The 15,410-nt window shown below is 52.0% G+C and overlaps 3 protein-coding genes across 6 annotated transcripts in view; all 3 read left to right on the top strand.

The window, feature by feature from the left end:
* The window catches only part of PTPRA (protein tyrosine phosphatase receptor type A), a 143,196-nt gene extending 139,323 nt beyond the window's left edge, over window positions 1-3,873 (top strand). For all 4 annotated transcript variants that reach the window (XM_082744553.1, XM_082744552.1, XM_082744555.1 and 1 more), the window contains 2 exons: window positions 2,325-2,460; window positions 3,229-3,873. In XM_082744553.1, coding sequence (XP_082600679.1) covers window positions 2,325-2,460; window positions 3,229-3,303 — 211 coding nt within the window. In that variant the 3' untranslated portion in view covers window positions 3,304-3,873. The remainder of the gene's footprint in view (window positions 1-2,324; window positions 2,461-3,228) is intronic.
* A 3,410-nt stretch (window positions 3,874-7,283) lies between these two features.
* On the top strand, window positions 7,284-7,947 carry LOC309871496 (progonadoliberin-2). Its single transcript, XM_082744560.1, has 2 exons — window positions 7,284-7,529; window positions 7,651-7,947. Exons 1-2 carry the CDS (start codon window positions 7,376-7,378, stop codon window positions 7,857-7,859), a joined length of 363 nt encoding a protein of 120 aa, XP_082600686.1. The 5' UTR covers window positions 7,284-7,375; the 3' UTR covers window positions 7,860-7,947.
* A 975-nt stretch (window positions 7,948-8,922) lies between these two features.
* On the top strand, window positions 8,923-11,003 carry MRPS26 (mitochondrial ribosomal protein S26). Its single transcript, XM_082744559.1, has 4 exons — window positions 8,923-9,184; window positions 9,283-9,429; window positions 9,522-9,645; window positions 10,768-11,003. Exons 1-4 carry the CDS (start codon window positions 8,973-8,975, stop codon window positions 10,900-10,902), a joined length of 618 nt encoding a protein of 205 aa, XP_082600685.1. The 5' UTR covers window positions 8,923-8,972; the 3' UTR covers window positions 10,903-11,003.
* Window positions 11,004-15,410: the final 4,407 nt, after the last annotated feature.

Raw genomic sequence — 15,410 nt, 5'->3', positions numbered from 1 at the left:
TCACTGTCCTACATTATCAGGTTTTCCTCTGAATAATGACCTGGATAAATACCATCTTCATGCAAATGTGCTATAATTTCTCCCGTCTTAATATATATGTATTTTTAGGATTTTTACTTATTTATTTGACAGAGAGAGACACAGAGAGGTAACAGAAGCAAGGGGAGTGGGAGAGGGAGAAGCAGGCTTCCCACCGAGTGGGGAGCCCAATGTAGGGCTCGATCCCAGGACCCAGGAATCATGATCTGAGCTGAAGGCAGATGCTTAAGGACTGAGCCACCCTGGCGCCCCATCCCATCTTAATATTTTAAAAACTCTTACCTTTAATTTCCTTCCAGGTATCCCTCTATTTCTGTTTTCCTTATAGTAAAGTTTCTCAGAAGATTTGTTCAGACTAACTCCCCAGTTCTTCTCTTCCGTTCTGTCTTGAGCCCATTCTGGTTAACCTCTCCCCTCCCCACTCCATTGCAACTGCCCCTGTGAGGGCTACCTATGACCTCCACATTGCTAAGTCCAGAGATACTTCTGACTCATTACCCTTGACCTTCATTAGCATCAAACACAGTTAACCACTCGCTTCTCTATGGAATGCTTCCGGCACAGCTTCTCTTCTTGTTTGTGTCCTCATTGGCTGATTCCTCTCCGTTTGTGGTCCAGGGCCCAGATGGACCTCTTTGTTGACTAACAGCCACTCCCCTAGGCAGCCCATCTTGTTTCCTTGCTTTCATACCAACTCCTGTGTCATTGTCACTTGTTCATCCTCTCCCCTAAACTCCAGATATATATGTCTAGTTACGTACTCAAAATTTCCACTTCTTCATTTTAAAGGGTTTGGATCAGAACTTCTGGTCTTTCTTTCTAAGTCCACTATTTGCCTAGCCTTCCCCAGTCAGTAAGTGACATTTCAGTCCCCCAGCTAAGTCAGATGAGAAGCCTTGGAGCCATACTGTTCTCCCTCTTTCCTCCCATATGCACATCTAATATTGGACTTTGCTGTACGTGGAAAATAGTTTCAGAATCAAGTATTTCTCATATCCTCCACCAGCACCCCTCTGCCTAAGCCACCACCTCCTCTTCCCAGTAGTTACACGGCCCTCACATGTTGCCCTGTCCCACCCTTCCCCCTGTTCTCAGCTCAGCAGCCTGAGAGATTCTTCTAAAAACTTAAGTCAAGGGGTGCCTGAGTGACTCAGTGGGTAAAGCCTCTGCCTTTGGCTCGGGTCATGATCTCAGGGTCCTGGGATCAAGCCCTGCATCGATTGGCACTCTCCTCAGTGGGGAGCCTGCTGCCCCCCCGCTGCCTCTGCCTGCTTCTCTGCCTACTTGTGATCTCGATCTCTCTCTCTCTCTCTGTCAAATAAATAAATAAATAAATAAATAAATTCAGTCAGGTCAGATCACTGAGAATCCTAACAACTCATAAGGCCCAACTTGATCTGAGGGCTCTTGCCTAGGCCAGGCAGGAGGTGCACCCAAGGGCTGGCATTCTCCCTAAGGGCTCTGACCTCACCCCACCACTCTCCTTTCTTCCTTTTTGTCCTCCAGCCATCAGATTTAGCTACACAGCTTCCGTGCCTAGGCATCCTGCCTATGCCTGAGATACTCCTTTCCAGACAGATAGCTGTTGGGCCTTGCCCTCACCTCAGGTCTCTGCTCATGTGACACTCTATTAGAGAACCTTCCCTGACCACCCTGCCTGGAACACCTGTTCCTCTTTTTCCTTCCCACACTACATATCTTTATTGTCTGGGGTTGTTTTCCCCATGCCACAGCCACACAGAAGGCACTCAGTGAGGGTCTGAACCGATGACATTGAACAGAGTGGATATTGTCAGAGTCCGGATTCTTGGGATTTAGGAAGCAAATGAGAGTCATGGAAAAGAATCACACGCACCCCCCCCCCCCCACACACACACACAGCACAGAGGGGCAGGGTTTATCAGGAAAGGAAAGAGACTAGAATCCCAGCATGAGCGAGCAGCACATCAGGGCAATGCAGGTATATTTTCAGGTAGATGGAGAAGGCTCAGTGTTGGGTGGGAAGGAGGGTGTGTGAGGTTCTTCATCACTGTCCTATGGGCGAGTCCCTCAGTGGCAAAGTGGGATGTACAAGAAGGGCAGCAGCAGTACCCCTTCCTCCCCCAGAGCAGTGTGAGCAGGGGGCTTATGGGGAGAGGAGCAAATGGCCCCCCCCCAACCATCTCCATTAGATGCCACCCCTTTCCATGAGCACCAGCCTCCACCTTGGCCTTTATGTGCTCATTGCTACTGTCTTCACTTTCCCAGCCCAGCGGGCTGTAACCAATGTGTCTGCTCTGTTACAGTGCGGGGGCAGGACGGACGGGGACCTTCTGTGCCCTAAGCACAGTCCTGGAACGGGTGAAAGCGGAGGGGATTTTGGATGTCTTCCAGACTGTCAAGAGCCTGCGGCTACAGAGGCCACACATGGTCCAGACACTGGTATGCTGCTCACACCACCTCCGACCCACAGCCCCTCTCTGTCAGGGCCGTCACAAGGGGAAGGGTCTCCCGGAGGGCCCATTGTTTCCCAAGGTGCCCCAGACAGAATAAGCCTCGGTGGCAGTGAAAGCAGAGAGGCACAGCCCTGTCAGCAGTAAGAGAATTGAGTGGCCTCTTGGAAGGCTAGAAGGAGGTGCTGGGGTGCCTGGGTGCCCCACAGGGCTCTGCACTTCTCTGTGGGTCCTGGGGTGGGAAGATTCAGGAGTGCCTCCTCTTCTGCTCAGGCTTCTGCCGGTCCCAGTGACCAGTAACCACTGACTATGGGGACAAACATCTGGAAGGGCCCTGGAACCCTGGAGAGCTAGACATGTCTAAGGGGAAAGAAAAACACATTTTAAGAGGTTTAGGCATTGGTGAGGCTTTGAGACCTGGGGTACCTGCAGCCTGGCAGTTCTGGTGAGGTGCGGGCCACACAGCCATCTCCCTGCCTGCTTGGTCCACCAGCCCAGCACACTCATCTGCGCTGCAGGCCTAGCGCCGTGTCTCCCTCTTGGGTCACCTTCACTTGGACAGAATTAGCTGTACTCAACCCAGAAAGGGAATGCTGTCAGAACTCTGGAAGGCAGGGTGGGACTCAGGTTCAAGTCCAAAAACATTCACTTCCCCTCAGGCTTTTTTTTTTTTTTTTCCCCTTTTAAATACCGGTCAGGAACTGCAGGTCCTATTGTCCTCAGTAACGCTGGTTTTTCTCTTCTGTTTGCTCTGCAGGAACAGTATGAGTTCTGCTACAAGGTGGTGCAGGAATATATTGACGCATTCTCAGATTATGCCAACTTCAAGTAAGAGGTGATGAGATCCAGTGGACAGGAAAATTGCCTTTAATATTTTGTAATATTCTGTTTTGTTAATATACCCAAAATTGTGTATATATCTTATAACTGTTTTAGAAATTGGTACATAGGCTTCTATTACCTATTAGGTGGAAGATTTTATATGTAAATGTGTTAGCACTGATAGTCCTTTTTCCAATGTTTTATTGGGGAATTAAATAGTGTGATGTTTGGATTGATATCGTGAAATCCTCTGCCTGGAAATTGGGCTGTATTATTCTTTGGTTTAGACCTCTTTTCCTGAAGAAGGAACACAAAATCATTCCAGGTAGCTCAGCATCAACTAAGAAAAAAAAGCACAAAGTTCTCAGAGCTCTTGAGGAAATTGGTTGTCCTGGTGCCCCCCTCTCCTCTGCCCCTATCAGGCTGTTGTTCCCTCCCTGCTCTGTAAATAATCCCTCCCCCCTCCATCTCCATCCTCCTCCATCACCACCACAACCCACTGTGGGGAGTAAAGGGACCAGAGCGGTATCTCTGGCACCACACTAGGGATTATCAGGTAATAAAAGCTTTGACTCCCTGAGGAAGCGTCTCCCTTTGTCTGGGGTGGGGCAGCCAGACTAGGGCTGGGGCGCTCCTGGGCCGCTCCTAGCCCTGCTGTTAGTGCTCTCTCAGGAGCTGCTGTCCTCTCAGCTCCTCTCCAACTGGTACAGCCTCTTCAGCTCTCAGCTAGTTGCCAGGACCCACCTTCCATTCCCAGCCTAGCTTTGGTGCAGTGATCCCAGCCAGCCTTGCTCCCTGGAAAATGGTCAGTGTCCTCACTGTTTCCCTAGCACAGGGGTGTGGAAGAGAGAGGAGGTAGCTGGCCAAGGCCGGTCCAGCTTCCCTGGTGCTTTGCTCCAAAACGTCTGGGTTATGTCATTCTGTCCAGGGTTAAGTCTTTGTATATCCACACTTACTAGATTAAAAAGCTTTTCATTTCCTTTTATATCTGTCCACATTTCCAGGACTTTTGTGGGGAAGTGCCTCAGATCCAGAGGCTAAGATGGTAGGAGTCTTCAGTCCCCAGCTCACTTCATCAAGTCAGTGCCCTCCTGGGCATTCAGTTTCCTTCAGCACTCCACCATCACCAAATGCACAAGTCTTTGGTTTTAATTTTAAAAAAGGGCACTTCCCCCAGGCCTATGCTTTTATGATAGATTCACTCACCCCTCTTCTACCCTTCATCCTCACAGATTCTTTTCTTACTGCTTATCACAGATCCACTCTGTCCACCAGTTCTTCCCTTCTGACTTTATCTTTACTCTGCAGCCTCTGCTCCTCCTTTTTCTCCTTCCTCAGAGACTAGGCGTTCTTGTGGTCTATGTGTTGTAGACCCTCCGCCCTTCTCCAGCCCTGAGCTCCAGGGAGGCATATCCTTCTTCCTGCCAAGTGACTGCATGGGTTGACCCATGGGCCCCTGTCTCACACTCCCACTGCCCAGGGGTTCACCTGGTCTCTCCAGAGTCTACTGTCCCTTCCTGCGGCCTTCCAGCATTCTCTGCGCCTCTCTCCCTCCACCCCTAGTCCAGGGATCTGGATCCACTGGCAGTTCCTATGTTGACTCTTCACCGTTTTTGTTCCTTACAAGGGAAGCCCACAGCTGCTCTGTGTGCAGACTCCAGCTAACTCATTGTCATCCTTCACCCAGACCATCTGATCGGGGTCTGTGCCCTTCTGTGCTCCAGCAGCACCTGAGCACTCAGGTCTAAGCCTCTCCTTTTCCCAGCTGACTACAAGCAACTCCCAGATGGATGAAGTCCTATCCTCAAGGGCCGACCATTAGTTGGAGCTCAGTGGTGAACAAATGGCTTTCTGTGCCCTGCTGAGAGGGATAGAAGGATGAATTTCAGAGCCTGTAATCTAAAAGAGGATAGAAAACATTCTTAAAGAGCTACGGATGTTGCCAGAAAGAAAGGAACCAAAGCATCTGCTGGGAAGCTTAGTTCTGGTTTGGTTTTTTAGGAAAAACCATAAACAAGTTACAGAAAAAATAAAGGCACCCCATTCCTCTTTTAAAATAAACACAGGGGACTTTGAATAAAACATTCTGTAAACCCAAACCAGAACTAAGCTAACTTAGTGGACTCAGTCATTTTCACAAAACAAATATTTCCCCCAAAATTACTTGGTTAACCAACACATATAGGAACAAAGTGTTTATTTCCCAAAACAGTTTAACTGAATACACAACCTACACATTGCTTCAGGTCCCTGCTAAAGATAAGTCATTTTGGAAATTGATGAGTGCTTTCCTGCCTGGGCAGCTGAAGTCCAGGTCCCTGTGGATGACTGTGGTGCCCGTTACGCCATCCCCTCCCCAATCTTTGCCACAGGATTTGACGTACCTACTCCCTGACAACTGACTGTCACAATGCCAAGCCTGACCCTGGCCCTTGCATTTGCTGTTCAGCGCAAATGCAGAGATTGGCTATTAATCCTGTAAACAGGCCTCTGCCCTCCCCTGGCCCCAGGCTAATAGCTGGCGAGCAGTGGAAAGCAGAACTGACGCAGATTGAGAAGTGGGGGCACGTTCAAGTGTCCTAGTTCAGCTGTGCCCAACTCCATGAATAGTCCTGGGTTGAGCACAGGCGAAGGCTTGGAACCTTGAGAGGCAAAACTATTCCTACCCCCTGCTCGTTCGTAGGCCCACAGATGCTGCACTGTCCCCTTAGCTGGGCCCCCTCTCATGGGCCTCCTGGGAGGAGAGAGAACCACCTAGGGGTAGGTGTGCCCCACCCAAACCTGCCTCCATCTGGAGTGACCCAGCCCTCGTGCCCAGGTGTGTGGATGAGGACGGCTCCATCCAGCCCAGTTTAACAGTGGGGCAAACAAGCCCTTAGGCCCTCATCGTCTCCCCCAGACCTTTACACGTTGCTGGGCTCCCCACTTAGGCTGCCAACTGTGTGGCACTCAGAGTCCCCCAGGCATTGCCCCCTCCAGGCCACAGTTCCCTTTTTGGATCAGAGAAGACTAAGGGCTGTGTAGGCCAAAGGGCAGGAGCTTGAGGATGCAGCCTGGGAAGTGGGAAGATGATTCTTTAGGGCCTGGCCAAGCTGGAGCAGGAATCTTACGACGTCAGATCCCTGGGAAGGCAGGGAGAGGGAGCAATCTGTCTGGTGACCTAGGGTCACTGGCTAAAAATACACCAGGAACATACACTGGTAAGGGGAGGGTGTTGGGTGTCAGGCTACTCCCCTTCCCTCTTTGAGACATCACTGGAGTGTGTGGATCAGGAACAGGGTGGAGTCACCTGATCAATAAATCCCAGAGCTGGCTGTCTGGGGGTCCTGTTGTCGCCTGGAGGATCCACCTCAAGGAGCCACCTCATCCAGAGCTTTCCCATGGTGAGTGAAGAAGCTGCTCTCCCCTAGGACTGGGGCTCCTGGCTGGAAGTCTGTCCTGGGTGTGTGGCACGCTGTTCCTCTCTCCCTCCCAAGTTCCTCTACCCATGAGCCATGTCCCTGGGTGGGAGTGGGGGTTGATGAGGGGAGAACACCTTTCCCTTTACCCCCAATGCTGTTCTTGTGCCTGCTGCCTCTAGTTAAGGAGGGACAAGGGGTAGAAGCACTTGCCCTTGTCACCATCAGACATCCATTCCACATCCTCACCTACCATGGATGAGAGATGGCAAACTACAGAGAACAGAGGCAGCGTGCCATGCACCAGGTGCCCCAAATGCCCACACATTGCTGCTACTCTTGGGTAGCTCCCCTTACCGGACTCTGTTCCTCTTCCCAACCTTCTCCCGCTACTGGAATCTCTGAAGGAAGAAGGGGTAAACCTGATGGACTCGGGGACCCTCAGCTGGCAAGGCTGGGAACCCCCAGGGGGCTCGGGAAGGCTAGTTGCCAGGAGCCTTTGGGGTGCAGATCCTGGAGCTCTGGGATGAGGAGCAGTGGCAGAAGTGGGAAGGGCATTAGGAAACACTAAAGCTGCCCCTGAAGTGCCAGTTGTCCAGGGGGCTCCTGAAAGAAAAGGGGGGAGGTATAGATGGCAGTGTCTCTTCTTAAGTGCTGTCCACTCTCCACGGGAGCAGCCCTGCCATGGCCAGCTGCAGACTAGGCTTTCTGCTACTGCTGCTGCTCACCGTCCACCCTGGATCCTCGAAGGCCCAGCACTGGTCCCATGGCTGGTACCCTGGAGGAAAACGAGCTTCCAGCTCAGCCGAGCACCCCCAGCAGGCCCCAAGGCTCCTAGGTGGGTTAAGGGTCTCCCCCGCCTGAGTGGGAAGAAGAAGATGCTGGCTGGGGCTCCTTCATCTTAGAGCCTGGGGTGGGAGTAGTGGGCAGGCCGCACGCAGCCTTGGCTCCTTTCTGAGGACGGGTCCTGGGCACTGCAGCAAGCAGCCCAGACCAGACTGCCCAAACCCTTCCAAGGAACGCCCTGGCTCCCCCTGAGAACAGTGTGCCCTGGGAGAGTAGAACCACAGGCTGGTGGCCCCTCCGCTGGAAGCAGCACCTGGTGCAGACACTACTGGTAAGTGTAGGGAGGGGCCGGGCATGGCCCAGTAGGGGCCACTGCGTCTAAGGACTTGGGGCAGCTGTGTGAACAGAAGAGGGGGATAACAAGGCAACACTGACACACTCCATGCTAAGACATCCCAGGCACACACAGAAGGATACCATCTGCTATCCTTCCTGTTTCTCAGAATTCTAGACAGTTTATATTTATGTAAAAGATTAGAAGTCACTAGTGAAGTGGAGATGATTGTACTGAAAACCTTCATAAATAAGACTAGCTGTAGTGGGGTCCTCCAGACTTCTTCCTTTGTCAAGAGAAGGCAGTGTTTCTAGAGGTGGGCAGGCCCTCAGTGGAAAGAGGTGAGAGGCATGAACTTCAACTAGTAGGAGGGCACCAAGAACCAGGTGGTCACTGACATGCACTAGGAATGACAGCGATTGCAGAAGATCGGTGTGCAGAGATGGATTATTACTACTTCGCAAATTTAAAGTGCACTAGGAGAGCGGTTAATGGAAGAAGTTGTAAATTCCAATAAGGCAAAAACTTAACCACTTAAATGAGTCAATGTGAGCTCAGGTTTTTACAAACCAGGTGTGTTAAGGGTGAACAACGCCCAGGAAGCTACAGAGCCCGCAGCTGGGTCGTCTAGCTGGCAGGGGCATCAGTCTGGCGGCAGCGTCATCCCCCGCAAAACCAGGATGGGAGGGATGGGGGCGGATAAGGTCGCAGCTGGGCGGCCAGGTGACCAGGGCATCAACTATCATGACCAGCCCCTACCCCCTGCAGAACAGACGTAGAGCGCCGCACCCTGTCGCCCTCTAATAAAGATGTGAAGAACCTGAAGCTGCTGCCTCGAGTTCTCTCCGTCCCCTCCCTCGCCCAACCCCACTACGACCCTACCCTGCATGGGTTTGGAGGGACGTGGGCCTGGCCCGCCGGCGAGAGGGACACGGGAGGGGTGGGGCGGGGTAGTGCAGACCCCGCAGGGTGGGAGCAGCCAGAGCCGGTGGGCCTGGGGCGGAAGCGCCGAAGTCCGCAGACACGCGACCCTCGAGCGGCCCCCGGGGCCGGAAGAGCGGGAAGGCAAGGACTGTGGACTACATGTCCCGTGGCGCTCCGCGGCCGCTTCCGGGTCCCGTGATGCCCTGCGGCGCGCCCGACGCCGGGTAGGCCTGGGCCATGATACGCGCGCTGCGAGTCCTGGGCCGGGGGTCCCCGGGCGGACCACCGGCCCCGCTACTGTTGCAGGTGCGCGGCCGGAAGACCCGCTACGACCCTCCAGCCAAGTCCAAGGTCGGTCGCGTGACGACCCCGCCCGCGGTGGATCCTGTAGAATTCTTCTTGCTGACGGAGCGGTACCGGCTGTACCGCCAGACGGTGCGCGCCCTCAGGTGTGTGTGACAAGGGGGAGGCGACCGTTAGTGCCGCGGGCAGTGTATGAGAGCGGGCGGGCATAGAGGGTGCCGACTCTGGGCGCGTCTCCGCCCAGGCTTGAGTTCGTGTCCGAGGTGCGGAAGAAGGTGCACGAGGCCCGGGCTGGGGTCCTGGCGGAGCGCAAGGCGCTGCAAGATGCTACCGAGCACCGCGACCTGATGGCCTGGAACCAGGCGGAGAACCAGCGGCTGCTCGAGCTGCGGTGAGTGGGCGAGGAGGCGGGGCGGGCCGCTGGCTGGCTCGGGGGAGAGCCAGCCGCGCTCAGTGTCAGCGTCTTGCCCCACCCCACCCCAGGTTAGCGAGGCTGCGGCAGGAGGCGCGGGAGCAGGAGCAGCGGCAAGCGGAGGAGAAAGCCCGGCGGGCCCTAGAGGCGCAGGCCTGGGTGCAGCTCAAGGAGCAGGAAGTGCTGCAGCTGCAGGTGGGCCGTGTCTCGCGGGGTGCTGAGGCTGGGGCTGGAGCTGGAGGCCGGGAAGTCGGCCTGGGCGCGGCGCAGTGGGGCTCTGGCTACGTGCACTGAGCAAGCGAGTCGCCTTGAGTCTTTAGAGTTAGCATGTGAGGATTTGGGAGTGAAGGAATTCAAGGAGAGTTGCTGGCAGGCGCAAAGACAGAGAGGTGAGAATTGTTAGGAAAAGTATTAGAGTAGCTAGGCGTGGTAAGCCCGCATCTGTGGGAGGGACTCCCGTTTCCGCAAGGAGTTCCTATTTTGCTTTGCGGGCGATAAATCATTAAAGTATTAATATTCTGGGCTGGGATGGCAGGTGTGAGACTTAATAAAAGCAGAGAAACCAGTTAGCAGTCATCCAGCAAGAAAGGATGGGGTCTGAATTAAAGTAATAGATGGAGGAACACCTGAGTGTTTCAGTCAGTTTGAGTGTCTGACTTAAGTTCCGGTCAGGATCCTCGGCTTGGAGCCTGCATCTCCCTTTGCTTCCCCTGTTTGTTCTCTCTCTCTCTCTCTCTCTCCCCCTCCCTCCCTCCATCTAACAAATAAAATCTTTTTTTAAAAAAATAAAGTAATAAGGGCACCTGGGTGGCTCGGTGGGTTAATCCTCTGCCTTCAGCTCAGGTCATGATCCCAGGGTCCTGGGATCGAGCCCCGCATTGGGCTCTCCGCTCAGCAGAGAGCCTGCTTCCCTCTCTCTCTGCCTGCCTCTCTGCCTACTTGTGATCTCTCTCTCTGTCAAATAAATAAATAAAATAAAATTTAAAAAATAATAAAGTAATAGGGGAAGAAGGACAAGCTTGAGAGAGATGAAGAGGGGGCATTGAGGCAACATTGAGGAACGGATTCTACCCATTGTGACACGAGATTGTCACAACTGGTGTACTTGGAGTTCTGGCTGAGATGTCCAGTGGATAATTATCTAGGAAAGAGGAATATGGTAAGACTGCCTGATGTTCTTCCATGGGAAGGTCATCAGGACACGCACAAAGGACCTGGGCTCCAAGCATCCATCCAGGGAGAGAGCCGGAGCCTCTCAGTGGGCTAAAGGCCAGGAGGTATGTGCTTTCATTCATCTGGTCTTCTGTCTCCCAATAGGAGGAAGCAAAAAATTTCATCACCCCAGAGAACCTGGAGGCACGGGTGGAAGAAGCTTTGGACTCACCGAAGAGCTACAACTGGGCCATCACCAGAGAGGGGCTGGTGGTCAGGCCACAGCACAAGGGCTCTTAAGAGCCCATTAAGGACAGTGCCCACCCAGGGACCATGTGTGTATGGGGGTAGGAGGGTCGGAACTGATCTGCAATAAACCTGTCGGTGTTTCTTATGAAAAAGGAGGCTCACCATGTTCCGGGGTAGCCCTCACATTCTGGCCTCTGCACCTACCACTTGGTCAGAAATTCTCATCCACAGTGTCCTCTTCTGCACCTATGTACAACTCAGCAAAACTCCAGACCTTAGAGATTGTCATCTCACAGAGGAGCATAATGGACCATAGTTCCCTCAGGCGACCAAGTTATCTACTAAGTGTCATCAAGGACAAGGACAGTGGTTGACAAGTTATTGTCCATGGGCCCAGTCTGGCTTGCTGCTTATTTTTATAAATCAATTTTATTGGAACACAGCTAAACTCATTCACTGACTACTTTCACACTATGATGGTAGAAACTAGTAGCTGCAACAGAGACCATTTGATTTACAAAGTCTAAACTATTCCTTCCATGGGTTTTTACAGAAGTTTGCCAACTCCTGATCTAGACCTTTAGGACTCAAGCCAGAGTACCCAGATACCACCTAGTACCTGAGACAGAAGCTAACCACTGGCCTGCTTCTGCTTGACCCTGAGATTTGCCCTCCAGGGTCTGGTGTGCCCAAGACCTAGAAGGCAAGGAGGAGACCCCATTTCTTATGGTGGCCCTTCCCACCCACGGCTTCAGTGACCCACATGTGCCCTGGCATGGGCAGCTTCCTTGGACCACACCCAGATTGGTATTGGCAGGGGGGGCCTGGTTGACCTTTACAAGGTCAGTGGTTTATCCAGCCCTTGGACCAAACCCTACAGGTACCAGAAATACTTGCAACTGAAGGTGACAAGGTTTAGTAAATGAACACAGAGATGTATGGCCCCTATTCAATTTCAAATCCTAGTGTTTCTTTGAGCAAGAGCTGCTGCCCCTTTGTCACCATTCACCTGAACTTGCCCAGATATCACCAGGGGAAAGCAAATGGAATCCTAATTTATTCCACCAACTACCATGTGGTAGAGACGGTCTGGAAACCCCCAAAGTACGAAAGCCTTTTAGGGAATATGGGTCATCCCTCAATATTCAGGTGAAGAAGCATGTAGAAAGATACAGGCAGAGGGCCAGTTGTTATAGTTCCTTGCACCCAGCCTCCATCAGGCTCTGCCCCAGTGAGGGCAATGGTTTCCCTCTTGCAGGCTGATAGGTCACCTTTTTTGGGGCACCGAGCCCAGGCACAGGACAGTGCAGTCCTTGACTCCCAGGTGCTCAGTGTAACTTTTGACAGGAGAGCTGATGGGTGCACATTATGGGCCATGGATTGAGGTAACTGTGCCCATAGCCTTGGGCTTTGCTGTGAGGAGGGGACCACATGCAGTGGAAGTGTTTGATGAGCTTGGGAAGTCCAGTTTCATTCTTGCTAAAGTCCCTGCCCTTCCGCATCAGGATTCTGACACAAACTATCTGTCCTCTGGTGAAGAATGCGTCCTACTTTCTTAAAGCTCAGTCTTTGGGCTGCCTTTCCTTCACGGCTATCCTTTAATGTCCTATGTGGGGCTGTAAGTCCTTAACGTCCACTGCTAAAGCCAGTATGTCCTGTGGAGCCACCCATAAACCAGGCTTTGATGTTTTTATCCTTTATGCACAACCCTCTTAGACACAGATGGGCAGCTTACTGGTACCTTCAGAGTTAAATCAAGCCCAATTGCATCTGTACCTGCATCTAATGAATCAGAGTGCTGTTAGGTGCACAAGGTCCAGGGTGCTGACTGATGTGGTGTCTCATGGAAGAATGCCTAATCTCCAATAGAACCCTAATCGTTAACCTGATGGCTTCAAAAAGCCCAGGACATCTGATTTTTCCCGCAAGTTTCAAATATGCTTTGGGTCTGCTATACACAATGTGAACCCGGACCTCTCAGAGAATCTTCTCTTGCATGAGGTCCCACTTGAGCATAGATTTGAGGGCTACCCAATAAATGCATCTGGCGGGCAGTACCCAAATGTAAGTGCTTTCACAAGGATTTGAAGAAGTCCACCTGCCATGGTTTGTGCACCGTGAGGGTAGATGGAGGGACAAGTGTAATTTGTGTTTCACCTAGGGGGAGAAGTATGCTGACCCCAAGAACATTGCTGGGTAGGCACTTTTTTCCTGGGATTTAACTCCCTAGTCAATCTGGATTCCTGCCTCTTCTGATTGTCCAAGATAAGCAACATGACATCAATGAAGTGGGCCACCATGATGTCCTTGGGGTGGGTGGTCAAAGTCTTGAGGATTAGGTTGTGCAAAACTACAGAGTTGTTGGGGTGCCTTCCTGGCTTGGTCAGTGGAACATGCAACTCAACCTCGGGGCTGTAAATTCAAGCCCCATGATGATGTTAAGAAGTTACTTAAAAATAAAGTAGGGCACCTGGGTGACTCAGTCGGTTAAACAACTGCCTTCGGCTCAGATCATGACCCCAGGCTCCTGGGATCCAGCCCTGCAGTGATCCAAGGATCCTGGGATTGAGCCCTGTATCCGACTCCTTGCTCAGTGCCTCTCCCTCTGCCTGCTGCTCCTGCTACTTGTGCTCTCTCTCTCTCAAATAAACCTTAAAAAAAAAATGAAAGAGAAAAAGAACACGGTCTAATTCATTGTTCCATTTCCAAGGCCTCGAAATCCAGAACCCGTAAGTTCAGCACACTGTGCAGGCACATGAGGGCCCACGAAAGTGACAAGGACAAAGCTGCATGCCCCCTGCCCCAGTACTCCAGGGTGGGGCTGTGGGTCAAAGTGCCAATAATCTTCCCCAGGTGTTTTGGCATTTCCCCTTGCCAAGGGTAAAAACCCAGTTAAGTGGCTGGAAGTCTCTAGGAACTTATGTTCTATTTTACCTTCTTCTTTTTTTTTTTTTTTTAAATGTTGCCTCCGAGGGGAGAGAGACAGTCCAGAAGTGGAATCTTGTGATCTACTGGAGAGTGATCAAGATCTTGTGAGTTTGATATCTACATATCAGTCCTGGCTACCGCACCTCTGCCCACCGCTGCCAGACCCCAAGCCCATAAGTGCAGGTGCTGGCTAATGGGCCCCTGTTTCAGTCAGAGCACCAGGGCCCAGGCAGGAAGCTAGGGGCGGCTTGGAGCTGCCATGGGTGCCCCAGAAGCTGAGAGATAAATGTGGATTCACCCTTCATCTGGCCATAAAAACAAATCTTGCTAGGTTGTCCGGATGGCTCAGCCAGTTGGTCTTCTGCCTTCATCTCAGGTCAAGACCCCAGGGTCCTGGAATCAAATCCTGTCGGGGACTGCCTCCGGCCGGGAAAGTCCCTGCCATTACAAGAAGGTGCTTGGCTCACTGCTAGCAAAATACGCTGCAAGTATACAATGAACTTTCTGGTGAAGCCCGCCTAAAGGAGGACATAGTTATTGGCTGTATCAAATTTAATCAGCATAGTAACAGGACTCTCATTGGCTCTCCCCATTGCTTGACCCCTTATTGGTCACCCTGCTGTATATAAGCTAAGGAAGTTGATTAAATAAACGGAAATGAAGCATTAACACCATACCAGGCTCATTGTCGCCCTTGCGGGCAGAGGGCGACAAAATCCCATGTCGTGCTCCCTGCTCAGCAGGGAATCTGCTTCTCCCTCTCCCTCTGCCCCTCCTCCCGGCTTACATTTTCTCTCTCTCTTTTAAATAAATAAAAACAAATCTTGCCAGAGACTCCCAGGTTATTTTTGTGATGGAAGCCAGCTGGCAAGGAAGTCCAGAGCATGGTGTGCACACTTCCAGCCACCTGCGGAGCTGAGGCTTATGGGTGAACAACCTAGAAGTAGGGTTTCTCACAACTTAAGAGTATATAGAGCAAGAACAAGCAGAAATAGTTTGTAGAGACTTCTTAAGAATAAGGTGAAGGGGCACCTGGGTGGCTCAGTGGGTTAAAGAATAAGGTGAAATGAACTTTGATACAGTAATGGATTCTTTTTTTTTTAAGATTTTATTTATTTATTTGACAGAGAGAGATCACAAGTAGGCAGAGAGGCAGGCAGAGAGAGAGGAGGAAGCAGGCTCCCCGCCAAGCAGAGAGCCCGATGCGGGGCTGGATCCCAGGACCCCGAGACCATGACCGGAGCCGAAGGCAGAGGCTTAACCCACCAAGCCACCCAGGCACCCCCAGTAATGGATTCTGACAGGGATTTGTATTTTCTGAAATTCTGTAAAAAATATTAATAGCTACATCACTCCCTTGTGCTTTTTTGTGTTTGAGAGAGCGGGGGAGGGGCAGAGGAAAAGGGGGAGAGAGCATCTACAGCAGGCTGCACGCCTTCCAGCTGTCAGAATTGGCTGGCGTTGTGCGCACCGTGTTTGGAGCGCTTTCTCGCTAGGTTTGTGTTGCAACCTTTTGGGCCCCTTGCAGAGTCCTGGGGTGTGGTTCAGGGGTCCCCAGTCTGGAGGGCTTGGGGGCCAGGCGTCTGGGGACGAAAACCTGAAAACCCAACCTAGGGTTAGGGTTCGGGCCC

The sequence above is a fragment of the Mustela nivalis genome (genome assembly GCF_964662115.1).
Source record: "Mustela nivalis genome assembly, chromosome: 8".
NCBI classification, from domain to species: domain Eukaryota; kingdom Metazoa; phylum Chordata; class Mammalia; order Carnivora; family Mustelidae; genus Mustela; species Mustela nivalis.
This window is presented reverse-complemented; position numbering and strand designations above follow the sequence as displayed.